The sequence below is a fragment of the Schistocerca cancellata genome, chromosome 10 (assembly GCF_023864275.1).
Source record: "Schistocerca cancellata isolate TAMUIC-IGC-003103 chromosome 10, iqSchCanc2.1, whole genome shotgun sequence".
NCBI classification, from domain to species: domain Eukaryota; kingdom Metazoa; phylum Arthropoda; class Insecta; order Orthoptera; family Acrididae; genus Schistocerca; species Schistocerca cancellata.
In genome coordinates, this window is record NC_064635.1 from 100,552,741 (window position 1) to 100,576,485 (window position 23,745).

The 23,745-nt window shown below is 41.0% G+C and overlaps 1 protein-coding gene and 1 non-coding gene across 2 annotated transcripts in view; one reads left to right on the plus strand and one right to left on the minus strand.

Moving 5' to 3' along the window:
• Positions 1–23,745, plus strand: part of LOC126106625 (GATOR complex protein NPRL3) — an 84,988-nt gene that overhangs the window by 44,897 nt on the left and 16,346 nt on the right. The window contains 2 exon segments of the mRNA XM_049912980.1: positions 6,529–6,693; positions 14,388–14,570. Coding sequence (XP_049768937.1) covers positions 6,529–6,693; positions 14,388–14,570 — 348 coding nt within the window.
• Trnas-cga (transfer RNA serine (anticodon CGA)) lies at positions 5,256–5,330 on the minus strand. The gene has a single exon. It is a non-coding gene; the product is annotated as a tRNA-Ser (tRNA).

Genomic DNA, 23,745 nt, shown 5'->3' on the forward strand with positions numbered 1-23,745 from the left:
AACCAGTGACTACATTTTATTGGCAAAACACTTAGAAGATGCAACAGGTCCACTAAAGAGACTGCCTTCAGTAGACTTGTTTGTCCTCTAGTAAGAATACTGTTGGGGATAGGATTGACGGAGAATGTTAAAAAAAATCCAAAGAAGGGCAGCTCATTCTGTTTTATCATGAAATAACGGCAAGAGTATCACAAATATGATACGCAAACTGGGGTGGCACTCTATTAAAACAAAAGCGTTTTCCATTATCATGGGAGCTTTTTTGTGAAATTTGACAACTTCCTCCTCTGGATGTGAAAATATTTTTTGTCACCGACATACATAAGGAGAAATGATCATCATGATAAAATAAGAGAAATCAGAGCTTGATATTCTTCTTATAAACTCTTCTTTCCATTTCACTACTCTGCAAAGCCCTTTGCTGTCATTGATGGAATTACAGTGTAACTGGTAAATTCGTAATGCTTTTCTTTCTTCTCTCTGAACATTAATCCCTTGTCTAAATTTCTCCTTGGTTTCCTTCACAGCTTGCCCCCGAGGTCGATTTATACCAGTTTTTCAATTCTTCTGTAAGAAAATGTGTTGATATTTTGCAATAGTGACTTGTTAAACTGATAGTTTGGTAATATTCACACCTGTCAACACCTGCTTTGTTTGGAATTGTAATTATTACATTGCCCCTGAAGTCTTGAGGATATTTCTCCTGCCTCATATATCTTGCACACTATGCCATCACGAACAGTTGTTACAACATTTTACTTGTCTTTTAAAGAGTTTCTGAATGCCATTAAAAAAGCACATCATTGGGACAGTAGTAAGATATCATTCCCGGGAATTCCAAGAGTTCAGAGTATGTTTTAAGTTTTAAGTTGGAACTTGGATAGCATATGACAAAAAAATATTTTTATCATGTGATATAATTATAAATTAACAATACCTGTACTGTTCAAACCTTGTTTCTTGCCAAATACCTTGATTCTAGGTCAAAGGGAAGTATCCTATAGGTTTTGATGATTGAGTTTGTGAGTATGAAAATATGTTACATAAATGACTGTATTTTTTGATTGCAGTGACTTTGAAGCTTCAATTTGTAGCACTTCCAAAGAACCATAGACTTCAATGGGTCACATAAATTCCAACTTGATATGTCTATCCATTCCTGAGGAAAAAGATTTTTAACAGTTGGATGGACAGACAGACTGACAGACAGATAACAGGGTGATCCTGTAAGGGTTCCATTTTTACCAATGAAGGTACAGAACCCCAAAAAGGTGAAAAAAAAACCTTGCTTCATTATCTCAGTTACTACACGAGTTCAGAGGATTAAACATACAGGATGAGCGTAAAATATTTCCCCAAGTACAAAAATTTATTTCTAAGGTACTGTGCAAGATACAGCTATGTGGTTTCTTGCAAACGCTACCTTAAACCACAAAGTTTGTTATGGATACATTTCTATGGCGCTCTGTTTGTTGTCCTTAGTACTTTTAGGCAATACTCAATTTCTCTCCATGCCTTTGCCATCATCTCTTCCGTCATTGCCTGTACAGCAACTTGTATTCATGCCGTAAGAGCTCGGACATCAGGAACTGGCGAACTGAACACTTTATCCTTAACATAAATCCACAAAAAAATCGAGAAGGGTCATTGTCTGGTGAATGTGGTGGCCATGTTGGGCCATCTCTACTGATCCACACCTCCAGAAAGGTTTCATCTAAGAACTGACAATCAAATAACTCGAAGTGTGGAAGGGTACCACTTTGTTGAAAGATTATGCATGGTTGGAAATTCCTGTAACTGAGATGCCTGGGCACATGTAGATGTCTTCCATAAAAATTCTAGGAGTTAAACTACCATTTGCAAAAAATAACTTAGCTGCATCTGGCGTAGTTCTTTAGAAATAAATTTTTGTAATTGTGGAAAGACTTAATGCTCACCCTAACAACAAAATTAGATGCCGCTCTGCATGCTATCATTTGTCAGAGATCCTCGTTTCAGTATCCTGAATTATTCGTTGGGTTTTATGTCTTATCCAACTGACACTGTATCATGTATGGATTTGATTGTATGTTTAAATTTGTATACTTGTCACACTTGGTTTAGTTGCTTTTTTCTAGCAGCTGTAAGTGGATGTCCCTTTATTGCTGTAAAAAGTTTTAGCAGTGTTTTTGCAAATTGTTTTGTCATAAATGACTCGTATTTTCTAGTTTTATGAAAGGGAAAATGAGACTTAAAAATTATTGGAAGACAAAATGGCTGATCAGTACTTACCTTCAAGATGTAGAGTTCTGTGCCCTTGCTAATAGAAGCACTTAAAAATACAAATACAGTAGAATCTTGCTAATCTGACCTCGGATGGTCTGGCTCTGTCCAACCATCCTATTTCTGGTGTTTGTTTCAACATATCAGTGACTCATCATCTGCAGAATGGATCGGTAAGCGGTTGACCAATGATAGGTGCCACAGTTCGATTAGTTTTATTGTGAAATAACTTGTGTTATTGTGCATACACATTTTATAGATAAGTGACAGTATTCTTACATATTAAAGTCTGTAAAACCAAATTATGGCATCAACTAAATGTATATATGTGACACTGTCTTTAGCGGAGATACTGAAAGTACACTCCTGGAAATTGGAATAAGAACACCGTGAATTCATTGTCCCAGGAAGGGGAAACTTTATTGACACATTCCTGGGGTCAGATACATCACTTGATCACACTGACAGAACCACAGGCACATAGACACAGGCAACAGAGCATGCACAATGTCGGCACTAGTACAGTGTATATCCACCTTTCGCAGCAATGCAGGCTGCTATTCTCCCATGGAGACGATCGTAGAGATGCTGGATGTAGTCCTGTGGAACGGCTTGCCATGCCATTTCCACCTGGCGCCTCAGTTGGACCAGCGTTCGTGCTGGACGTGCAGACCGCGTGAGACGACGCTTCATCCAGTCCCAAACATGCTCAATGGGGGACAGATCCGGAGATCTTGCTGGCCAGGGTAGTTGACTTACACCTTCTAGAGCACGTTGGGTGGCACGGGATACATGCGGACGTGCATTGTCCTGTTGGAACAGCAAGTTCCCTTGCCGGTCTAGGAATGGTAGAACGATATTGTCGTTATTCCATCCTGAATTTTCCATCATAACAAAATAAGAGAAATCAGATCTCATACGGAAAGATTTAGCTGTTAATTCTTCCCACATGCTATTCAAAAATGGAACAATGGAAAAATAAACTGAAAATGGTTCTACAAACTCTGCAAGTTATGTGTGAATTGCACAGTAACTTTGTAGGTATCGATGTGCAGTAGATGATATAAATTAGTAGTTTGTGTGTTACATGGATCAGACATAACTTAATCCATAATGATGTGATGATATGGAATGGCACCAAATTCAAAATAATTTGGTTTTTCATTTGGACATGACTTCAACGAATGTGCGCATGTGAGTGCAACTCCATCACCTCCTGTATGGAAGAGAATAAATTGTCCAACAGAATTTATTTCAGTTTGTTTATAATAGTAACTTATGTGCCAGCATATTTCATTTACTAAGAAGGCAGTGAAAGTTTTTTGAAACTTCATAATTACCAAACAAGGCGGTGCTGTAGTAAAACACTGGACTCACAGTCTGGAAGCCAACACTTCAAATCCCTGCCTGACTGTCCAAACTTAGGTTTCCCATATTTTTCTTAAACTGCTAAAGGTAAATGTTGGGGCAGGTGATTTAGAAAGGCCATTTTGGAAAGGACATGGCTGATTTCCTTTCCCAGTTTGAGCCTCGTCATATGTTACCATTACATTAATATGGGGCTCCCAAAACCGTATTTTGTAAACCAGTTTCCCAATACTACTTCTGGTTGGTCATATAAACACTCCAGTGTTGGTTCTGGTAATGCTATTTTAGCTGGCAGATTTCCTTCTCCACAGTTGATTTTTGTTCCTGTGTAAATGCACAACCATTTTTGAAACTTGCTTGTGTTGTCAGGTACATATTGCTTTTAAACATTTTCGGCTACTCCGTACAGAATGACTCTTAACTGAAGAGAAACAATCATCATGCTGACTAAATCTGAAACCAGGACAGCTGATTTCCAGAGGCCATTTATGTAAAAAAAATTAATGATCGGAAAACAAATATTTGACTGGTCTAGCAAAACCAACTGAAGTCGTAACCTGTAAATAGGAGAGTGATAAACATGTCGAAATTCTGGCTCCATCTTCTGGAAGTTGTCTCTCACATAAACATGGCCGATGACAATTAAATCATTATTTTATTTTATTTTATTTTTCCTGCCACCTTTGTAGATGGAAATTTAAGTCGTGTGTAGTGGAGATCATTTTTATTCCTAATGTTATACTAATGAATTGTATTTTTGTCAGTTTTTGAATAGTTAATAAATTTCTCTTTGAAGTAATTGTGTTGTGAGGCTGTTAAAACTATCGCTAGTTGCATAATTATTTTGCAACATAGAAGAGTGTCAAGGCCTACTTCTTGCTGTTACTCTATTTTCACATTTTTATGTAAATAATATCTTCTGTGTAATTTAAGACCTTAACTAAAATTTTATTCCACATTACACTAATGAATGAAATTAGATGAATCAGGCTAATGTTCTTGTAGTTCTTTTAACATCCTCAGCTGCCAGTGTAAAACTTTTACCTTTCCATAAGAGCAGTGGCATTTTAATTGTTCTCTGGAAATTGGCAACAGCCGTAAATCCTATAAAATTCAGAAAACAATTTAATGATACCTGAACGAGAACATGTGTTTCAATTACGTAACTGAAGAGGATGATTTATTTTTGTCAGTACAGCAATGGCACGTTTCCTATCATTTTTTCACATAAGTAGTCACACAGTCAGGATAGAAGTCACAGAATGAGTTTTTTACTCTGCAGTGGAGTGTGCACTGATATGAAACTTCCTGGCAGATTAAAACTGTGTGCCCGACCGAGACTCGAACTCGGGACCTTAGCCTTTCGCGGGCAAGTGCTCTACCAACTGAGCTACCGAAGCATGACACGCCCGGTACTCACAGCTTTACTTCTGCCAGTACCTCGTCTCCTACCTTCCAAACTTTACAGAAGCTCTCCTGCGAACCTTGCAGAACTAGCACTCCTGAAAGAAAGGATATTGTGGAGACATGGCTTAGCCACAGCCTGGGGGATGTTTCCAGAATGAGATTTTCACTTTGCAGTGGAGTGTGCGCTGATATGAAACTTCCTGGCAGATTAAAACTGTGTGCCCGACCGAGACTCGAACTCGGGACCTTTGCCTTTCGGGGGCAAGTGCTCTACCAACTGAGCTACCGAAGCACGACTCACGCCCGGTACTCACAGCTTTACTTCTGCCAGTACCTCGTCTCTTACCTTCCAAACTTTATAGAAGCTCTCCTGCGAACCTTGCAGAGCTTCTGTAAAGTTTGGAAAGTAGGAGACGAGGTACTGGCAGAAGTAAAGCTGTGAGTACCGGGCGTGAGTCGTGCTTTGGTAGCTCAGTTGGTAGAGCTCTTGCCCGCGAAAGGCAAAGGTCCCGAGTTCGAGTCTCGGTCGGGCACACAGTTTTAATCTGCCAGGAAGTTTCAGGATAGAAGTCAATCACTTCTTATTTCACCATTTTTTCTGATTAAAAAATATATTTTTTGTTTCTGAGAGGATTTGGCTATACAGAATAAAGTCAATAACTGCCAAACTGACTGAAACAGCAGAAAAGTACAGGGATGTTATTGATATGAAACTGGGCTAACTGTCTTTATGTACTCCCCATTCTCTGTGGTGGCTGTGTCACAATCTGTTGCCAAAATCAGCAGCTACATATGGATAAAAATAGCTGAACAGAGGCTTTGTAAAGAGTGTCAGCTACGTGCTATGTGTCCTTAGTGTTCCAGATTTGCTCCCACAAAATTTTTGGACATCTTGATAGTTTGCCAGTCTATTGTTTGCCAGTCTATTATTGCTTCCTTTCCCCTCCTCCCCCTCGCCCTCACCTTCTTCACTCAATGCTTTGTTCTTATTGACAAACATAATCCTACTTGTACAGAACAACATCTATTGTGTGTCAACAAGAACAATGATATTGGCTCAAAAAAGTAATGAAGTCCAGTCTCATAAAGAAAATGAAAGAAAGGTATCTCCACTTGTCTTTCAAAGTACATGTTTCATTATGGTATAGAAACAGGGCATAGAGCACTTTGTTAAGTGCTGTAAACTACGTTCTGGAGAAATTTAGGATGTTGTTTGCAGAGGAGAAGAATGAAATCCCACAAGAATTCCAGTTATTGCAGTTGGCTAGTAAAAGATGTGTCATGTGTAATGCTGTGTGGGTGCACAAAGACAGTGCACAAGAAGTCTGAAGATTTATGATCGAGACTTCTAGTAATTAAAGTTTTGTCACGTCAATCTGGTGTGTCTTTCCTGATGTATCAGAGTGCAGTTAGGTTTTGCCCAGATAACACACGTGAATGAAAACTGCAGTTGTAAATGTATGTTAAATTGTTTCTGTTAATTTTTTACAGGTGTTCCAGCTAACAGGACATTTGGTGTACTGGGCAAAGGCAACTGTGATTTTCCCACTGTGTGAGAACAATGTGTATGTGGTTTCACCTGACGCTCCAACTGGTATCAACAGTCCTCTGGTTGAGAGGTTCTCAGAAAGCTTCCCAGGGCTCAATCTGCTGCAGGTTAGCATGTTTTGTTTCCTGCCTCACCTCACAAGTTTCAACAAAATTTTTATTACAAGCATGGAAAATTTGTATATCGCTAATATGAACACATTAGCCAATGTTTAGTAATACTCTTGTAATATATTCATTGAGACCACTTCAGTACTGAACCGTCTAATAATGGTTCAAGATTTCATTAAAATCCTTCTGGATGCACTGCCACATCATCTTATAAATTACTTAAAATACTGAAATAGACTGATATTTCACTGCGCTGGGTAGCCATGTGGTCTGAGGCGCATTGTCACGGTCCATGCAGCTTCCTCTGTCGGAGGTTCGAGTCCTCCCTCGGGCATGGGTGTGTGTTTTGTCCTAGTGTAAGTTAATTTAAGTTAGATTAAGTAGTGTGTAAGCTTAGGGACTGGTGACCTCAGCAGTTTGGTCCCATAAGACCTTACCACAAATTTCCAAGACTGATATTTCAGCCGTTTTGTAGTGGCACTTTTCGGGTCTAAGATTAATTAGGAGGGCTGAGTAACAAAGACTAAGACTGATTTTTTCCTGTAGATTCCATCTTAGTTTCCTATCTGTACCATGAGTATTTGAAAAAGGCAGGTCGTTATTTGTCATTTCCATAGGCACCAGCACACTCATATCAGTAGTTTGTTCGTGATGTACCCGTGTCCGGTTAATGGCTGACGCTACAGATCAGTTTGCATAGAGAAAATTTTATTTATGAAAATACAAAGTACAGTCACCAACAAACTTTACATACTCACATACTCCTTTACCTTTAACCCAAATAAATACAGACTCATTAACAGATATTTTTCTCTTATTACGAGTATACAAAGACAATGCAGAAGGAGACATATAAGCAGATTTACCAAAGTCCTTATTAGCAAGTTCTGACATATGGTAGGTATGATAGGCGATAATGTCTCTATCAACAAAACTTTCAAGTCCAGGAACACTAGGCACTCCTGTACCTCCACGTACTATGGCTACAGTGAGCCAACCATTACCGTGATCGAAATTAAACACTGCTTCGTGTCTAAGATTGTAATATGTATGTTTCTCTCTTAAATAATTACTACGCGTGCGCGTGTACGTGCGAGTGCACACGTGTTCTGGTGTTAATCTGATTCTGTTTAACTTCCTGGTTCACTGTATTTCTTGTAATTCCTGTGTATCGATACAATGTTTTTATTATGTTAAATGTCTTGGATACTCTCATTTCGTGTTCACCCTCTTGAAAACCTTTTCATAATCTACAAATGCAATTTGAGTTTCCAGGTTGTATTCATGTCACTTTTCAATCAACGGGTGTGCAGTAGCAGCATTATCATTGCAAAATCATCACTTTCTAAACCTATTTTTTTTTCTTCCATTAGCTGGACACGAAAATTTAATAGTCATGGGTGACTGGAATTAGAGTGTAGGAAAAGGGAGAGAAGGAAACGTAGTAGGTGAATATGGATTGGGGCTAAGAAATGAAAGAGGAAGCCGCCTGGTAGAATTTTGCACAGAGCACAACTTAATCATAGCTAACACTTGGTTTAAGACTCATGATAGAAGGTTGTATACATGGAAGAACCCTGGAGATACTAAAAGGTATCAGATAGATTATATAATGGCAAGACAGAGGTTTAGGAACCAGGTTTTAAATTGTAAGACATTTCCAGGGGCAGATGTGGACTCCGACCACAATCTATTGGTTATGACCTGTAGATTAAAACTGAAGAAACTGCAAAAAGGTGGGAATTTAAGGAGATGGGACCTGGATAAACTGAAAGAACCAGAGGTTGTACACAGTTTCAGGGAGAGCATAAGGGAACAATTGACAGGAATGGGGGAAAGAAATACAGTAGAAGAAGAATGGGTAGCTTTGAGGGATGAAGTAGTGAAGGCAGCAGAGGATCAAGTAGGTAAAAAGACAAGGGCTAGCAGAAATCCTTGGGTAACAGAAGAAATATTGAATTTAATTGATGAAAGGAGGAAATATAAAAATGCAGTAAATGAAGCAGGCAAAAAGGAATACAAACGTCACAGGAAAATTAAAGAGACCTTTGGAGATAAGAGAACCACTTGTATGAACATCAAGAGAAACCCAGTTCTAAGCAAAGAAGGGAAAGCAGAAAGGCGGAAGGAGTTTTTTTGGTGGGCCTATACAAGGGCGATGTACTTGAGGATAATATTATGGAAATGGAAGAGGATGTAGATGAAGATGAAATGGGATATACGATACTGCGTGAAGAGTTTGACAGAGCACTGAAAGACCTGAGTTGAAACAAGGCCCCTGGAGTAGACAACATTCCATTGGAACTACTGACGGCCTTGGGAGAGCCAGTCCTGACAAAACTCTACCATCTGGTGAGCAAGATGTATGAAACAGGCGAAATGCCCTCAGACTTCAAGAAGAATATAATAATTCCAATCCCAAAGAAAGCAGGTGTTGACAGATGTGAACATTACCGAACAATCAGTTTAATAAGCCACAGCTGCAAAATACTAACACGAATTCTTTACAGACAAATGGAAAAACTAGTAGAAGCCGACCTCGGGGAAGATCAGTTTGGATTCCGTAGAAATACTGGAACACTTGAGGCAATACTGACCTTACGACGTATCTTAGAAGAAAGATTAAGGAAAGGCAAACCTACGTTTCTAGCATTTGTAGACTTAGAGAAAGCTTTTGACAATGTTGACTGGAATACTCTCTTTCAAATTCTATAGGTGGCAGGGGTAAAATACAGGGAGCGAAAGGCTATTTACAATTTGTACAGAAACCAGATGGCAGTTATAAAGAGTCGAGGGACATGAAAGGGAAACAGTGGTTGGGAATGGAGTAAGACAGGGTTGTAGCCTCTCCCCAATGTTATTCAATCTGTATATTGAGCAAGCAGTAAAGGAAACAAAAGAAAAATTCGGAGTAGGTATTAAAATCCATGGAGAAGAAATAAAAACTTTGAGGTTCGCCGATGACATTGTACTTCTGTCAGAGACAGCAAAGGACTTGGAAGAGCAGTTGAACGGAATGGCTGGTGTCGTGAAGGGAGGATATTAGATGAACATCAACAAAAGCAAAATGAGGATAATAGAATGTAGTCGAATTAAGTCAGGTGATGCTGAGGGAATTAGATTAGGAAATGAGACACTTATAGTAGTAAAGGAGGAGCAAAATAACTGATGATGGTCGAAGTAGAGAGGATATAAAATGTAGACTGGCAATGGCAAGGAAATCGTTTCTGTAGAAGAGAAATTTGTTAACATCGAGTATAGATTTAGGTGTCAGTAAATCGTTTCTGAAAGTATTTGTATGGAGTGTAGCCATGTATGAAAGTGAAATATGGACGATAAATAATTTGGACAAGAAGAGAATAGAAGCTTTTGAAATGTGAAATGTGGTGCTACAGAAGAATGCTGAAGATTAGATGGGTAGATCACATAACTAATGAGGAGGTATTGAATAGAATTGGGGAAAAGAGAAGTTTGTGGCACAACTTGACCAGAAGAAGGGATCGGTTGGTAGGACATGTTCTGAGGCATCAAGGGATCACCAATTTAGTATTGGAGGGCAGCGTGGAGGGTAAAAATCGTAGGGGGAGACCAAGAGATGAATACACTAAGCAGATTAAGAAGGATGTAGGTTGCAGTAGGTACTGGGAGATGAAGAAGCTTGCACAGGATAGAGTAGCATGGAGAGCTGCATCAAACCAGTCTCAGGACTGAAGACCACAACAACAACAAAAACAACAACAACAACAACAACAACAGCTGGACATTAGCTATCTTTATCATTCTACTGTTAATAATTTAGCATAGATTTTGTAAAAAGCTTTGTTAATGTAGCATTAAAAATGTTAAATATTGCAGTTGGGATGTTCTGTGTATTACCTTCATGCCTAATGCTTATCAATACACCATTCATCCTCTTGGATGTTTTACAATATGTTTGCTGAAAAGTAATGCCTCTGAATTTTTTATTCTGTTCTCAGTATTGATTCAGCTATTACAAGCCATACATGTCACTGACCCAAGTTGCAACCCTCCACTGCTAGAGGGCTCCAAATTGTAGCATGGCAGCGTGTAGTGTGACAGTGTGTAATGGAACTGTGTCAGGGCATGAGAAAGGTACCGTGAGACCCTCAAAAAACTGAAAACATGAATTCAAAGAGTTCTTCCACACACAGAGCACCATCATCTTCAGCATGACAATGCCAGACCACACGAGTACTGCGACATTAACAACAACCTAACAATGGAAAATCCAGGTTGGAATGTAACAGTATTATAACACCTTTGTGAAAAATAGACAACACACACACACGTGTTCGCAAATGCAACTCGCAGACACAATTGCAATCTCAGGCAGCTGAAGTCTCCTGAGTGTGAGTTCAGTTGCCTGAGACTGCAGTCGTGTGTGTGTGTGTGTGTGTGTGTGTGTGTGTGTGTGTGTGTGTGTGTGTGTGGTGTGCTTTTGACGAAGGCCTTACTGGCCGAAAGCTTTATTTGTGATAGTCTTTTTGTTGTGCCTGTCTACGACAGCATCGCCGCTGTATGGTGATTTACAACAATCTGTTGCATGAGGTTCACTATCATTAATCATCCTCTGTACAGTCTCCACTTGGACCTATCTGATTTTCATCTGTTCCCAAAACTTAAAGTACACCTTTGAGAGCTTCATTTTGATGGTGGTGAAGCCATGGAAGTGGAAGTGAGGTTGTGGCTCCGTCAACAAAGTCGGACATTCTGTAGTGACTGTATCAACAATCTGGTCAGGGAGACGTGTTCATTCCCAGGGTTCTCACCAAAGTATTTCGGCTGACAACCTTTTAGCCATCCTCAGGTGAGTGTTTTGCACTGGAGATTATAAGTTCACATTATAGCAGAAATTAGTCCAGACACATATGCACAAGGCAACTGCTACACGAGTGACCTGTATCGAGTTTCACTCCTTCTTCCAATATTGCTCCATCTCTGGTGTGCAGGCCCATGCATATTGGTGATACTAAATGCATGCTCTCTGTCGGATTGTAGGCTCACAGAGCTGAAATTCAGATGTCAGATTAATAAAATTAACAATCATCAGACATGTCATTAGTCATAAAATGTTTTCTTTCTGAATATATTAAAGAAATCACTGGGTTCCGTGTCTTATCCAGTTGAAAACCACCATTGTGATTCATCAGATCTTATGCCAAACGTACTTCCATTGACTCCTTAATTATTGAAGCCCAGAAGGATCTAGTCAAGGCAAAGATTTCTGTATAATCCATGGAATGTCATGTGGAGATACAATTCTCAGGTATGGCTGACTTACTGGTCTGAGAAAGGCACATGTGCCAATTATGTTCAGTGCACATTTCACACGCAGTGTGTGTTGTGTGACCAATAGAGGGTTTGCCACACTGGCAAAGTATTCTGTAGATTCCAACCCTCCATAATCCCAGATTGTCCTTCACCAAGTCAAGTGGAGCACACGACTTTGTAGGTGGGTGGAAGATTGTTTTACATGTTTCTTTAAGATTCTAAAGCTGTGCTGATCAGATGAGAATACCCATTATCTTTGAACACGTATTGTAGGTTTTCCAAATCCTTTGCAAGGCTGTCTTCACCAGACACAAGATGTGCCCAGTGCACCAATGTTCAAAGGATTCCCATAGCATGTGATGCGTGGTGGCAACTAGATACCTGCAATTACAAGTTTGTAATTGTGTTCTTACGATAAACAGAATGCCACACTGATCTATCCACTTTCCAACTGACAAAGCATCCAGAAACAGCTGGCAGCTGCCCTTATCTGCTTCCATCTTAAATTTGATATTCTCTTGGATTGGATTCAGGTGCTGCAGAAAGCATGAAAGTTCTTCACTGTGGGACCACACTACAGAGATATGACTGACATATTGCCAGAAGACTTTTGGTTTAAGTTTTCACGAATCAAGTGCTGTTTCCTGAAAGTCTACCATGAAAATTTTAATACCAGAGGGGAGAGAGGACTACCAATGGCAACACTGTTAATTTGCTCAAAATTATATTCAACAGTGAATTTTAGCTCTCAGTCCGCACTCTGAAAGAGGCAGGGGTGTTGCGTACCCCAAGAGAATCGCGAAATCTGGGAAAAACACTGGAATTATTTCATTCAAGAAAAATTCAGGAATTTTTCATTGTTTTGGATTTCAGTTAAATTTTTGTAATTTTGACTGGTAAGACCTGCCACTCTAACAAATAATTTCAGTCTAGCAGAATAATACTGCAGCAATAACACATAAACAAGAGAATAATTCCAAATTAAAACTTAAGTTTCAAAGAAAATTTGCCATTTGCAATAACAAAACACAGTGACCGCGTAAGTGTCTTTTGACGGCAAAATGTGTCAGAGGCTGTAGGATAAAGACTATACAATATGTCGTAACAACAAACTACTTTCAGTAACTGTGATGTCACAACTGTTTACATGTCTTAACAGGATGCAGGAAAGTAATGTGAATGGTGGTTTGTAAAGTATTAGTTTCAAAGTAAATTTCCTTTTACATGAGCTGAATTATATTGCATGTGAGAATGTGCCATGTATTTCTTAAATCAAGGAGCATTTGACTTGTGCCAAAAGTTTGAGGACCAGCCACTTAGCAAAACTTTGGGTTCAGAAGACCTGCCATTTGTGCCATTATTTAAAATTTTTGTTTGTCATATATCCTAACGTGTAACTAAAAAAGACCAAGCTTCAAGGTTAGTTTTCATATTTATTTTACTTATTTCATAAACTACAAATTGTGCATCAGTGATGGTGGAAAGTATAATTATCCTTAAAAAAAAAAAAGTGCGAGGTGAGTTCTTGAGTGATTTCACACATAAATGGCTTTTCTACGGAAAAGTCAAAGTGCTTGACGGAACATGTATTCAGCCAGGTATCCCATAAAATGTTCAGTGCACAACAGCGAATTTATAATCGTTCTTGTAAGACATATATAGTTGCAGCAGTTCACCAAAACGCTTTATTTTTTTGCTGGATCTCATTTCCTAAAAAGCTGGGAACTTCTATGCCTGTTGTATAAAACCTTTATCATTCAAAGGACTGATATGTTTTATAGCTCCAAGAGAAAGTATATTGTCACTTAACAAAGAAAAATGTGCATCCACTCAGGGTATAGTGTGTTTTCACCGAGGGGAAAGTGTATTTTTGATGAGAAAGCTTTTTTTCTTGTCTACGTATACACCCTGAGAGAGCATGCGTGTAGTATCAGCATTATACAAGTGCCTATGCCCCATAGGTATAGCTTTAATGGAAGAGGGCATGAAATTTGACATAGGTTGCTCACATAGCAACTACCTTTGTGCGTGCAACTCCACACCAATTTTTGGTACAAAGTCAGTGATGTGAACTAGCAACCGTCAGTGCAAAACGCTCACCTGAAGATTGGTTGTCAGCTGAAATACTGTGGCAGGAAGTCGATGTCATCCAGCTACAGTCCTGAAAAATTACAGAATACTCTTTACACCCTGAAAATTTCAGGAATCACGCAGATATAGAATGTTAATAAAGTTTGTTTTATTTTGAAAGCTTTAAGAGTTTTCACATAAATTCAGTGACATTACTTTGCAGCATGCCCACGTACAAATAATTGTTACTTCTTTAATACTGAACAGCTTTTTAAATCATAACACAATTTGGTCATAATGATTACCACTTGTCAAACTGTCTCCTCCAGGTGATGAGCGACTTCTCACTGCCAACTCCCTTGGGGCAGAAGAAGAACCCCCTACACCATCCGCAGCAGCAGTCGCAGCTGGTGAAGGTAGTTGTTTGGCTGCTGCAGCACAAAATGCTGCTGCAGTTGCACACATACGTCTACTTCATGCCAACGGCAAGGGGCCCTCCATTAAGAAATCAGGTAATACACTACTTTTGTCAAAGTGGACAGTGCATCTGCAGTGACAAGCAGTCCTTTGCCCAGTATGTTGGGGAGCTTTACAGACAGGCCTTACCCTCTTCCCCCCGAATCTACACCACCATATCTGCACACACTCTAATATCTCAATAAACCAAATGCTAATGGACACACCTTCATTATCTAATATCACTGTGTACTAATTATTTTGGCCGGCCGGTGTGGCTGTGCGGTTCTAGGTGCTTCAGTCTGGAACCGCATGACTGTTATGGTCACAGGTTCGAATCCTGCCTCAGGCATGGATATGTGTGATGTCCTTAGGTTGGTTAGTTTTAAGTAGTTGTAAGTTCTAGGGGACTGATGACCACAGATGTTAAGTCCCATAGTGCTCAGAGCCATTTGAACCAACTAATTATTTTTTTTATTTGTTGTAATCCACTTTCTTGACAACAGCAATGGGCTATCACATTTATGTGAATCTATGATATTTTTTTCCCCTAAAAATTTAACTAAGTTTACAGCACCTGTCATAGTATTTTACTAGTTATCTTCTTTTGTTTCTACTACTATAGCTCTAACATTTACTGTATATGGGTACATATAAGCTACTCTACGTTTAGTTCCCTGACACCATCTTTCCCACTCACAGATCTGCCTTTACTGTGACAGAAAAGAGCCATAGATTTTCATTACTTCAATCTATTGTGACTAATTACACAGTTATCTTTATGAACTACTAGTCTTGGTACTATTACAACAGCAAATACTGGTACTGCAAAAAGCCCCTATTGCTGCTGGCACCTCTTTGATTTTTCTACGCTAATACAAATATTTCTACTATGAGTACTTACGATAATGTAAGGGTCTCTGACCCTTGGAGAACAAATAGTTCAAATGGCTCTGAGCACTATGGGACTTAACATCTATGGTCATCAGTCCCCCCCTTGGAGAACAGTTCAGTAGCATACTGTTTAGCTTCACTGTTTCTCGTGCCTGTTTGACATGTGACATGATTGCGAGTAACACCCCCTCCACACACACACACACACACACACACACACACACACACACACACACACACACACACGAGTGTACCTAGTTTCTCTGTACATTCTGTACCTTTGCTGTCTCCAGGAAGTGCAGTGACAGACAAATCACACCCCTTAGGGGCACATCACATTTTCGTGAGTTCGTGCTTGGGTGCCGCGGGGCCTTAGCCTTTGGAGCACTTTTCCCTTCTGTACTGCATGTCTGTCCTAATGCTACTATTTTTTTCCCCTCTCTTGTGGAATAAGTCTGGGATATTTTTGGGAATTTTCAGTAACCTCACATCAGGACAGTTCCTCCACTGTTTTTACGTTCTTTTTCTTTTTTCCTCTCTTTCTTAATTTCCCTCCTCCTCTTTGGCATTTGAGGTTCCTCTTTTTTTTTCTCCCCTATGCGCTCCTGAAGGCGAGCCCACTTGTCCGACGCATAACAGGTGCCTGGGTAATGTGTAATTCCCAGACCTGGGTCTACAGGTAGGATTCACACATACCCCTGGTACAGGCCATGTCCAGGAAGGTTCGATTGCTGAGCTTACCTTCCCCTAAGGCAGGTGCGTCCCCATCTGAGGGGGGTCCCCCAACAAGGAGCATGCTGTTGGAGGCTCTGAAAGTCGTGGGGGATTTTCTCACAATGAGCCAAACATCATCATCTCAGTCTAAGTCTACTAAATGTAAATGGAATGAAGCTAATGACTCAAAGACCTTCATGGCTGCACCTCGGTTCTTCATGGTTTCAGGTACTGAAGATGATCCATCCTTTGCTACGGTTAATCCATTTATTATTCAGAAAGGCGTTGATGCATTTGCTGGCCCTGTGAAATCCTGCTCTTATTTACACAATGGCAATTTGCTTTTGGAGACTACTTGTGATTCTCATCCACAACAACTGCTTCCAGGTTTGCTCCTCCACAGCTATCCTGTTTGTCTCGAGGCCCATGGAATACTGAATTCTTCATGTGGTGTTATTTACACTGGACTTCTCGATGGTCTGATCAATGCAGAAATCCAGACTTATTTCTGATCAGGGCATCATTGCAGACCACTGGATGATGAAAATGGTAGATACATCCTTAGTGGTCACACAAACTCTTTTTCTCACATTTGATAGAGTAGTGTTTCCATCTAAGATCAAACCAAGCCATGAAGTCATCACAGTCCGACCGTACATTCACCACAATCGAATGTTCTGTCCACATCTGGCCAAATATTTAATCTGTGCTAGGGATGCTCATGAGGCAGATTGTCGGACTCCTTCTCCCTGCTGTATCAATTGCATTGGTGACCATGCAGCCTCCTCCCGAGAATGTTGTGTGTATCTCGATGAACAGGCCATCCAGGAGATCAGGGTGAAGGAAAAAGTGCCTTACCCTGTTACTAGCAAGTTGTTGGCTAGTCAAAAACCCTGCAGCCCTTACAGCACCATTGTTGCTACATCTCGCTACATGAAGGACGTGGCCATGCAGACTTGCGTCCTCAGATTCAGCACTGCGATTGTAAAGTTGCCCAGTTTCATGGTAGCATCCCCATCTCCTCCTCCTCCAGCAGTGAAACAAGCCACTAAATTTTCGTCTCATATGCCGAAATCAGCTGCTACACAATCAGCAGGTTGGACACTCCCTCTAGCCAACAAACATCTGAGTCTTCATCTGCCAACCGCAAAGGCTCCAAGAAATCTAATAAAGACAATTGGTCTTCTCCTTCGACGATTTGACAATCCTCTTCAGTTGTGTTACCGTGTGATACCTTCACCCGGCCGACCTCTGTGAGCCAGTCCACACAGTTAGCTGTTGTTCTGACTCCGCAGACTGACTGAGGGCGAATACTGACACCTCTGTACATGTCACGGAGCAGGATCCTCCACCCTCTGTGCCCTGTAGCAGAGAGATTTCGAAGGTTGGCACTCGGCAGTTGCTGAGGTGACACCCCTTAATTTTTTTCCCTCCTCCCCTTCCCGGTCATGCCACTCATCCAATGGAACGTTCGCAGCCTTAGAGCCAACAAAGAGGAATTATGGCTGCTCTTGGAACAGCAGTGTCCACTTGTTCTCTGCCACCAGGAATCAAAATTGTGTCCTCACGACCAATTTGACCTCTCAGATTTCTTTCCAGTCTGCTTTGACCTTCCATCTCATGGGGAAGTCACGATGCTCATCAGGATGACATTCATAGTCAGACCCTCTTCCTGAACACCCAGTTGCGAGCTGTTGGGGTCTAATGTTTATAAAGAATCCGTCTCGATTGCAAATAGAAACTGGATGTTGACCTAGGTTTCGGCGCGGATAACCACGCCTTCTCCGGAACACACTAAAACTACAAACTGTCTAAAGAGGCATGGTCCAACATTAATACAGAATGCCCAAAAGTGCAAAAGACTCGCATAAAATGTAAAATGAACAGTATGTGTGCACCATGTCAATAGCTGTACTTAGCTCAAATGTCAGAAGCGTGCTTCCTCACTCCAGCCAATGTTCGGTGGGCCACAGGTTCTCTTTATAATCAGAAAATTATTCACGATTGCTGATGTGCTGCAATGTTAAAAGTTGCCCTGTTGCAGTCTGCATTTTCCTTCCTCGCTTCAGTTTTTCTCTGTGTACCATTTACATCCCTCCGTCATTCGAAGTCACCTGAGCAGACTTCCTCTAGCTTATTGTGCACCTCCCTCACCCCTTTCTACTGCTTAGTGACTTAAGTGTGTGCCATCGCCTGGGGCGCTCCTGGAACCTGTCAGAGAGGTGTCCTCTTGGCTGACTTTACAATCAACTCAACCTCATCTGCCTTCACACTGGAGCACCCGCGTTCCTTTCAGACTCCATGCACACCTATTCCCATTTGAACTTCTCCTTCTGCACTGCCCAGCTTGCCCGTTGTCTTGAGTGGTCCGTTCTCTCTGACACACACTCCAGTGACCATTTCTCATATGCTGTCCATTTGCTGACTCCTACCCCACCTACATGTAAACACAAATGGTAGCTTTCTAAGGCCAACTGGAGGTGACCTTTGACAAACAACTATTCATCAGTTGTGATGGCCAGGTAGAATGTCTTACAAACATTATCCTTACTACCACAAAACATTCCATTCGTTGCACTTCATCTTTACCGTGCCATGTCCCGGTCTCTTGGTGGACTGAGGTGTACCGTGACGCGATTCACGTGCAGAGATGTGCTCTCAGTGTTTTTAACTGTCATCCTGCGATGGTGAACTGTATTCATTATAAAAATTGCATGAGCAGTGTTGTCGTGATCTTCCGATTAGTAAAATAGCTAGCCGGATTTAATTTACTGGTTCTTTCAACAGTTCCACTCCCTCTTCTGTCATGAGGACTAGCCTCTTACGGCTCTCTGGAACTGAAGTCCATTCCCAATTCCTGGCCTGACCATAGCAGATGATGTCATAATGGACCCTACTGCTATCTCCAACAACCTCGGGCCACTAATTTGCGGAGATTTCAAACTCCACCCACTATCACCCTGCCTTCCTCCATTGGAAAGGAGTGGAGGAGGCTCAGACAATACCCTTCTCTTCTCAGAATCATGAGTGCTACAATGCCACTTTTACTATGAGGGAGCTAGATCATGCCCTCACTTCATCCCAATCCTCTACTCCAGGTCTGGATGGTGTTCACATTTAGCTGTTGCAGCACCTTTTACTTGCAGGCAAGCACTTTCTCCTTCATACATACAATCACACCTGGGCAGAGGCCACATTTCCCAGACAGTGACATGAAGCCACTATCGTACCCATACCTAAGTCCAGTGTGGACTAACACCTTCCTTCTAACTACTGCCTCATTTCTCTTACCAGCCGTGTTTGCAAGGCGATTCACGCCCAGCTGGTATGGTGGCTAGAGTCTCGCAATTTACTGGCCACTGCACAATGTGGATTTATGAGTGTGCCGTTCTGCAGTTGACCGTATTGTCACTTTGTCAGCCCATGTCATGTATGGTTTTCTGTAGAAATACTAGGCTGTGACAGTGTTTTTTGAATTGGAGAAAGCCTACAACACCTGTTGGAGGACTGGTGTCCTCTGTACTCTTTGTACATGGTGCTTCCATGGCCGCCTACCCTGTTTCTTTCTGAAATTTTTAAAAGACCAAGTTTTCAAGGTACATGTGGGTTCTGCTTTGTTGGACGTCTTTATCCAGGAAAATTATGTGCCTCAGGATTCCGTCCTGAGTGTGGTCCTACTGTCGCCATTAATCCTATTATGGCCTCTTCCACCGGGTATCTCCAGCTCCCTTTTCATTCATGATTTTTTGAGCTATTGCAGTTCTTCACAGACTTGTCTCCTTGTGCAGTGTTGTCTTGATTGTCTTCACTTGGGGAGCATCAACAATGGCTTTCGCTTTCCCACTGACAAAACCATTTGTATGAATTTCTGGTGGTGCAGCAGGTTTCTTCCATTGTCTTTACATCTTGGGCCTGTTGCTCTTCTGTTCACTGAAACTACAAAATTCCTGGAGCTCATGCTAGATAGGAAACTTTCTTGGTCCTCCCACATGTCTTACCTGGCCACCCACTGTATCTGGTCCGTCAATGTCCTACATGTCCTCAGCAGTGCTTTCCGCAGAGCGGAGCGAACCACCTCTTCAGTTTGTACTGATTGCTTGTCCGTTCAAAACTAGACTGAGTGTTTCCTTTATGCATCAGTATGTCCATCCATTTTACACTGTCTCAACACAATCCACCATTGTGGCATCCCATTGACTGCTGGTGCCTTTTACACCAGCTTGGCTGAGAATTTGTATGCAGAACCTGCCAAACTATCGCTGTCATACCAACGTGACATTGTCCTCAGCAGACACACATGCTGTTAGCCATGCCTGGCCACCCACACTGTGCATCCTTCTTCGTTGACTCCTTTGACTGCCAATATGGTGTGTGTTTCTCTTCTCTATTGCTCTGGCAGGTTAACTTCACACTACCTGCCACTTTCCCAGTGGGTGTGAACCTTTCACCACCTTGGCTTTGTGCAGCAGCCTGTGTTCACCTTGCACTTCACTCACTTTCTAAGGACACTATTGCAAACTCGCTCTTATCAACGTAAGCTTCTCAACCTCTGCACGGAACTTTGTGTACATTGATGGCTCTCGGACTGATCTTGGTGTTGGGTATGCCTTCATCATTGGCACCGACAATTTTCGGGATCAGCTTCCGAACGCTGCTCTGTATTTACAGTGGAGCTCTTTGCTCTGTATCAGGCCACCCAGTACATCCAGCTACATAGGCTTTTCAATTGTGCCATCTGCTCTGACTCTCTCAGTTCTCTTCAGAGCCTCTGTGTGCTGTACACTGTCAATTCCGTGATGCAACATGTCCAGGAAAGCTTTCACTTGCTCGCTTCTGAGGGAGCCACTGTGGTGTTTATGTGGGTCCCTGGTCATCTCAGTCTGATGGGGAAACGAAGCTGCTGGTGCTATTGCCAAGGCTGCAGTCCATGTACCTTGGCCCTCTAGTTCTTCCATTCCCTGTGACAATCTCTGTATTGCCATCAGTCAGTAGGTAGTATCCCTTCGGGCTCACCATTGGTCTTCCCTTCATGGGAACAAGCTCCAGGGAGGTAAACCTCACCCAGCATTTTGGTCGACCTCCTCTGGGCTCTCTCGCTGCAAGGAGATCATTTTAGCTAGGCTCCGTATTTTGGGCACTGTCATTTTAGCCATCGTCATTTGTTAAGTGTTGATCGCCCACCACTTTGTGCTCATTGTCATCAACCTTTGATGGTTCACCATTTCGTGATGGAATGCCCCTTTTTTAAGCACTTACGTTCTAATTTAAGTTGTCCGACTTGAGTTATCGGTCGTTTTAAAGAACGATGTGTTGGCTGTTGCCCACATTTTGCTTTTTATCCAACTTAGCAATATGGCGAAAGACATTTAGGCTTTTGTTCAGAACCTCCATTGTCTCTACGGTGTATTTTGTGGAACTTGATCCAAGAGAAAGTCTCTGTTTTTAGCTGTCTCTCCGTCTGTTGATTGGGCTCAACTTGTAGTAGCTTTTAATTCCTTTTTCGTCTTAGTGTTCTACGGTTCTGACATGAGCGCTTATGACCTTAGTTCTCTTTGCTCCCTAAAACAAAACAAAATGGATCAAAGCCCATCACTTATCTTTCATTGAATCTTCTTGTTCTTCTTCACCCCTTCACTTTTCTGGTATTCGGCCTAGTGGTCATAGAACTATTGGACTTCATTCCTGTTCCATCAGGTCAGCTACAGGCATCACTTGTCCATACTGCAATGTCTGTTGGCTATAGTTATACCTAGCTTGTTCTGAGACAGTGTCAGCTACAAGATTTAGGGTATTGAAATCCTCTTTTCTCAAAATAAGGACTGAACACCTTGACTATATGCTCCACTAGTAACAACTTGACTATATGCTCCACTAGTGTTTTGTCTATTTATCATTGTGAATAAACAAGGAGTGTCCTTCCCACAGTCCGTACCATCCCTCCAAAAGTGGTATTCCATTGCTCACTGAATGTAAAAAAATAGCCTTGCTTGTCTATTCATACACCTCCTTATGACACATTGCCACATGTTCCAAACCCCTGTGGGACACCCATTTGTGAGACCTGTCGGATGCACTCACCAAGCACAACGTACTCTAGCCCCACCACAAGTTTATCCTATCCTATCAGAGGCAGGGCCACCTATGAAAGCACTCAAGTCATATTCCTGTTGTGCTGTAACTTCTGCACATTTTTTCATGTGGGCAATACTACCAACCAGCTGTCCATCTGAATGGATGGCCACTGCCAAACTGTGTCTGAGAACAGAGTTGACTACTTGGTGAACATGCTGCTGGGCACAGCATGCCCGCCTGCCGTATGACCATAACTTAACACTTCCTGCGCTGATACCATCCATTCTGCAATATCCCTCTTTCTCTGTTACACGAGGGTAATCTTGAAAGAAAGGGCTCCCAAAACATTGGAGATGCAGAAAAATATTAGGTACATGCATTTTTGTTTTTTTTTGTAGCAATCTTGTTTTTTTGTAGCAATCTTGTTTTTTTTTTGTAGCAATCTTGTTTTTTTTTTGTAGCAATCTTGTTTTTTTTTGTAGCAATCTTGTTTTTTTTTTGTAGCAATCTTGTTTTTTTTTTTTTTGGTAGCAATCTTGTTTTTTTTTTTCGTAGCAATCTTGTTTTTTTTTTCGTAGCAATCTTGTTTTTTTTTTTTTTTCGTAGCAATCTTGTTTTTTTTTTTTTCGTAGCAATCTTGTTTTTTCGTAGCAATCTTGTCATACAGGCAGGCAGGCAGACATCAAAGTGATTCTATAAGGGTTCCGTTTTTACTGATTGAGGTACAAAACCTTAGTATTGTCTGAAATGGCAGTTATGTAGATAAACAAATAAATTTTCAACCTTAAGATGATCTAAATATTATAGAATATATATTTTTTATTTCAGAAAAAAAATAAGAGAACACTTTACTTTTGGGATTACCCTCAAATTTCCTTCTTTTGGTGCTCTCCTCCTCTTCCTTATGTACCACATGCAACAACTTTTTTCTGTGTTAGAGTGAGATCATATTGTAGTGCTGTTTTTTGTAATAGCTTCAAACATTGTTTATGAACTGGTCAGCCATTTATATGTCAAATACACAGTGATTGATTGCTTTGACTCCTTCCATTATTTCTATGGAGCCTTTTCTTTCTGTTATCCCTTTGTGTCAAAATATTTAAATGAAATGGCAAAAATCTTATTTGTTTGTCAATTTCTAAAGAACTTAGATTTTAAAATTTCTAGGGTTTTGTTTTCAGAGCTCTATATTTTGCAAAGTATTACATGTACAGATGTGATTGATGTATGAATAGAATCGTATAATCAGTGGGTTTGCTTTGTGCTCAACAGCTGGTGTTACAAGTGCAGTGCCTTGACAAAATGGCAACAGAGCAAGAAAAGATTTTTTGTTTATTGGAATATGCAAGATGTTTATCAGTTACAACAGTGGAGTGTGTGTTCAGAAGGAATTACAAAACTTGACAACCATGTAAAGAGAGCATTGTATGTTGGTATTGATAGTTCAGGAGCACTGGTTGTCTCTTGTAAACAGAAAAGTACTGGTCAACCAAATGTGCCAGATGCAATATTGAAGAGGCTGAGGGAAAGTTTTGTACGCAGTCCACAACA